Raw genomic sequence first — 2,689 nt, forward strand, 5'->3', positions numbered from 1 at the left:
AAAGATAAATTTACAGCGGGAGCCGAGCCTATAGGCACTTCAATGATAGTCGCTGCGCTACAGATTACAGTGTGTGCCCTCACTCAAGGAGGGCTTGCGTCAAAGTTAATATGATACAGGCATTTCTGTCTGCTCAAGAATGAAAAGAAAAACTAAATTGTCTATGCTCATTCACGGGATTGTTCGCCATCATTCGCGCTGGTCGGTGGCCACTTTGTTGCATGCCTCTCCGAAAACCAGTTCACACCTTCGGAGAACAGTACTTCACGCTAAAATACGTGATAAAAAAAGTTCTAAGTAAACGCAGAGAAAATGAGCGCAGAAGTCCAAAATAAGCCCAAACATCGTTCGCGCCGTGTTTTTGGACTAGATGCGGCGGATGAACGGGACGTAGAGCGGGTGTCAGCGTTGCTCGAGCGTGGTAGTGGAGCACGGCTCCGCGCCTATGTTCGTCGCCTTCAGCAAAGTGGCACCAGTGGTTGCCGCTATGGTACGGCTGGTTGGCCCGAGTGTGGAGAGTCCTTCAGGTGCAGTGACCACCGTTGTAGGCTCTACGACGACACTGTCCGACCTCGTAATCGGTGTACCAGCGCCGTTCTCTTCCATCTCGCTAGGCCCCGCGGTTAGTGCACGAGGACCAGGAAGTTCAGGCACACCGCCAGTGACATCTGGCACCGGCGGTTTTGTTGTCTCGTCCGCTGGCCCTGCGTTTCTTTCGGACAAAAAGGTCTGGTAGCGGCAGTAGACGAGGGGGTCTTTTGGTCCGTAACCTTGCTGGGGTTGCAAGGCGGCGTACAGATCGTAATTGTTCTTGGCCAGAGTGTCGAGGGCGAACGCTCCAAAAAGGATGATAATGGCAGCGAAGGCGGCGATTTCAGCGGGGCTCGCCCACTGAGGACTGGTGGAAGGGGAAGATTGCCTGTGAGCGCAGCCTGTCAGTACGCCGATGCCCGTGAGAGCGATGATGGCAGGGCAGAAGAAGCGCCAGCAGAACGGGAGAAAAACTGGCGGTGGTGCGTCGAACATGAAGACGAAGTCGTTGGCGAGGCGACCGGCACCATAGCCGTAAGCAATAAACAGCACTTCCGCTATCCCTACTAGAAATACGAAATTTCCCTTTATGACCCTGTTCACGAACTCACGAATTCCTTCGGCTTCGTCGAGGATAGCGAGGGGCAGGCCGATCACAAATGCCCCCAAGCAGGCGACGAAAGAAGATAGCACGGGCCTGTCGCCAACCACGGGATAGAGGTCTCTCACGCTGTCCAGAATGGCCGCCAGATAACAGAACTGAGAGCCGCATACGGCAACCGTTACCATGACGTAGAAGGCAACCGCCCAGATGTGCGGCCTGGTGAGCGGCTGGATGGTCTCGGGAAAGGTTACGAACAAGTAGTCGACATCTTGGGTGGCCAGGTCAGCAATGGGCACCGCGAAAGAATCCTCCAAGTGGCCATACAAGCTGAACGCGATGGAGCCGGCAAATAGTCCAAACAGAAGATCGCAGATGGCTACCTTTAGCACAGTACCGAAAATTGGCCAGTGGAAGTCGTTGCGGCTCGCGAAGAAGGTAAGCACGCCCACGGACAGGTCAAGGCTGAAAAACATGTGGTGAGCAGCTGAGTACCACGTCTCTAGGAGGAAAGCCTTGGATAGGTCTGGCGTGAGAAAAGCGGCTATTCCAGATCTCGCTCCAGAGAGCACTGAGCCGAGCACGCAGAAAAAGGCGAGCAGAGAGAACTGTATGAAGAGCACGACGGTCGACGCCTTTTTCACGGAATAGGTTCCCAAGAAGATGAAGAGGAAGCCAAGCGTGCACACGACTACCATGGCACTTACTGTTCCTCCCGGATGGTAAGCGGTGTCTTGAGTGACGCCGAAGTGCATCAGGCTCTGGTGGTAGAACAGTTGAGCCGCCGAATAAGTGCCGTTGATGCAGCTGTCACGCAGGTCAGTGTACTCCTCTAACGGGACGACGACCAGATTCTCTCCACCCCCGACAACGATCCCGTCCTTGCCGCTGTAGTTTTGTGACGAGTAGCGGTTGGCCAGCGTAGCATTAACTTTGTTGCATGGATAAGAACCATACTGGATCTGGTAGCAGCCATGCTGTTCGACGTCGCTCTCTAGGCAGGTGTTCCAAGGCAACTCGTTCTGGAGCGAAGACGCTAAATAGACGAAGCATTCAGCAAGCAGCGGCGCATTGTAGAGCGTAAGGCACAGATCAGCGTATACCATTGTCCATCCCACGCCTTTGGCCATAGGGAATCCCCCGAATGCCCCTGGCATGGAACTTCCGGAGAACTGTCCTAAGAAGACCTCCAGGTAGAGCATGGGCAAGCCCATGGCGCAAAGCAGGATTCCGTATACCACTACGAATACGAGACCTCCGTTGTGGTAAACGAGGTAGGGTAGCGTGGATACATTGCTGAGTGCGATACACAGGTTCAGGCAGCAGACGAGACAGTCCGATGTGCTGCTCCATCGCTCCCTCTCTGGCGGCATGATTGAACTCTTTGCAGCGTCTTGCTCGTGGAAAAAGATGTAGAGAGACGAACGTTAAATGATGAAGGCGCCCTGGGCTCAGCACAGCAAGCACAGCAGGAATCTTCCGGAGGGGCAAGGCTGTTCGGTGTGCGGTTGCTGGAGTCGGCGAAAAATGGCGGCCGTCCGAAGGGGCTCTTTCTCC

At 54.6% G+C, this 2,689-nt stretch overlaps 1 protein-coding gene across 1 annotated transcript; it reads right to left on the minus strand.

Moving 5' to 3' along the window:
* Positions 1 to 402: 402 nt before the first annotated feature.
* On the minus strand, positions 403 to 2,346 carry LOC144146414 (sodium-dependent dopamine transporter-like). Its single transcript, XM_077678368.1, has one exon. The coding sequence runs from the start codon at positions 2,344 to 2,346 to the stop codon at positions 403 to 405; it is 1,944 nt and encodes a 647-aa protein (XP_077534494.1).
* Between the last annotated feature and the right edge of the window lie 343 nt (positions 2,347 to 2,689).

The sequence above is a fragment of the Haemaphysalis longicornis genome, unplaced genomic scaffold (genome assembly GCF_048455015.1).
Source record: "Haemaphysalis longicornis isolate Haplotype H1 unplaced genomic scaffold, Haemaphysalis longicornis Haplotype H1 scaffold_7, whole genome shotgun sequence".
NCBI lineage: Eukaryota > Metazoa > Arthropoda > Arachnida > Ixodida > Ixodidae > Haemaphysalis > Haemaphysalis longicornis.

Excerpts from the sequence above, each read along its gene's own strand:
- LOC144146414 (XM_077678368.1), bottom strand. The coding sequence starts at position 2,346 with ATGGGCTTGCCCATGCTCTACCTGGAGGTCTTCTTAGGACAGTTCTCC.